This window comes from Phaseolus vulgaris, chromosome 4 (assembly GCF_000499845.2).
Source record: "Phaseolus vulgaris cultivar G19833 chromosome 4, P. vulgaris v2.0, whole genome shotgun sequence".
Lineage (NCBI taxonomy): Eukaryota > Viridiplantae > Streptophyta > Magnoliopsida > Fabales > Fabaceae > Phaseolus > Phaseolus vulgaris.
Window position 1 is genome coordinate 1,779,582 of NC_023756.2, and position 1,704 is coordinate 1,781,285.

The 1,704-nt window shown below is 32.5% G+C and overlaps 1 protein-coding gene across 1 annotated transcript; it reads right to left on the reverse strand.

Moving 5' to 3' along the window:
* Positions 1 to 266: 266 nt before the first annotated feature.
* LOC137836589 (F-box/LRR-repeat protein 13-like) lies at positions 267 to 1,218 on the reverse strand. Its single transcript, XM_068645251.1, has 2 exons — positions 514 to 1,218; positions 267 to 422 (listed from the first exon to the last, which is right to left on the reverse strand). Exons 1-2 carry the CDS (start codon positions 1,216 to 1,218, stop codon positions 267 to 269), a joined length of 861 nt encoding a protein of 286 aa, XP_068501352.1.
* Positions 1,219 to 1,704: the final 486 nt, after the last annotated feature.

Here is a 1,704-nt window from a genome sequence, read left to right on the forward strand (position 1 = left end):
CCAAAATACTTATACATCTAATAAAGATGAAAGTAATATATTTGAAAATTCCTATAACACACAGAAAAAAGTCACGCTTACAGCTCCGATACTAGCTACTTAAATGAAAGTGTACAAGTATCTGAACTCTTTATGCATGATGATAAATCTCTTATCATATTATGTCTTCTCAAAGGACCAAAATAAGCACAATTATAAAACTATTATTAATCCTAATATTTGAAGAAATCATAATAAGAAAATTCATACTTGAAAAGCTTAAATCATTAAACCTTATCATCATAAGTGCTAATGACAAGAGTTTGAAGCTTTGGACAATGCTTTAGCACTTCCAACACCTCAACCAATTCCTTACAATACACAAAGGTCAACTCAAGTTGAACTAAATTGTGAAGATCAAAAACCAGGTCTTTTAGATCTATCTGGAATACAAAATAATATCAAAACATCAGAAATTCTGAGTTTTTTCCCTTAAATATGGAACTTATAAGAAGCAAATTTTACACACAATACCCTATCTGTGAATAAAACTTCAACGTTTTTAACAACATCCAATGGAACTAAATGTTCATGGATGTTAGCTCTGACCAAATTGGGCAATCTATGAAACTTTTCTGCACTATTTGCAGTCATATTATTGACTAGCAAGTCCTCGAGATTAGGAGTCCCAGAAAGAAACTGTGGAAGATCATCTTGTTCAAAATAAACATAATTCAAATGCAAGATTTTAAGCAAGGGCAAATCAACAAAAGAAACATCTTTCAATGTTAAGTTGGCCAACTTCAGAACTACAAGAGTTTTGCATCTAAACACCGGAGAAGGCACCCAAAGGCGCCAATACAGATTGAGATCAAGGTGTTCTAGTCTACCATTTTTATTCATTGCAGACTTAAGCAATGCAACGTTAATGGTTTCAGCCTCAATGATCCTCTCACCACTATGATTACAGAAACAGAAACATTTAAGGCGAAATCTATGGAAGAGTTGGCGCTTATCACGGAAAAGCAGAAAAGAGTACAACGATTGAAAGAAGCCAGAGCAGAACTCTTTGTCATCATCAATTCCACCTTGGAGATCGAAATCGAAAGAGGGAACTAAACGCCATAACAACTTCCAGCGCTTGGAGAGAACACTGGTTGTAACAACTTCTTTGGTTGGGAGAAAAGAGAGAATGTAACAAAGGACTGAGTCTGGAAAATCACTGATGATATCAGCCATGGTTGAGAATGCAAAGTGTGCATGGATGCTTCACTCTCTTATAGAAATATCATCGCTCTCAAAAGTAATCATCGCCTCGCTTAGCTGAGATGTCAAGTTGCAGAGTGATACTTAACACAAAAATTTTATAAAAAAAAAAAAAACAAAAGTAATCATCGCTTAACAAGTAATCATCGCCTCGCTTCACTTAGCTGAGATGTCAAGTTGCATAGTGATACCTAACACGAAAACTTTATAAAAAAAAAAAGTAATCATCGCATAACAAGACTATGTGATTTAGGGTTTAGGATTTTATTGGAATTGATGTAATTCACATCCTTAATAATATTTTATTTGATGGGTAAAAAAATTGTATACTTTTAATGATTTTTATATTTTTACAATTCAAGATTTTTTCCTCTTATTTTTTATATTGGGTAATATTTCTTTTAATATCTTTTTACACAACTTTTACTCAAATATCATATTTTTAATAATGTTTATTAG

What these genes read in the sequence shown, in the direction of transcription:
- LOC137836589 (XM_068645251.1), bottom strand. Translation starts at nt 1,218, where the DNA reads ATGGCTGATATCATCAGTGATTTTCCAGACTCAGTCCTTTGTTACATT. An exon ending in AAGTTTTATTCACAGATAGG is followed by an intron (nt 423 to 513) that starts GTATTGTGTGTA and finishes TTTGTATTCCAG; the next exon opens with ATAGATCTAAAAGACCTGGT.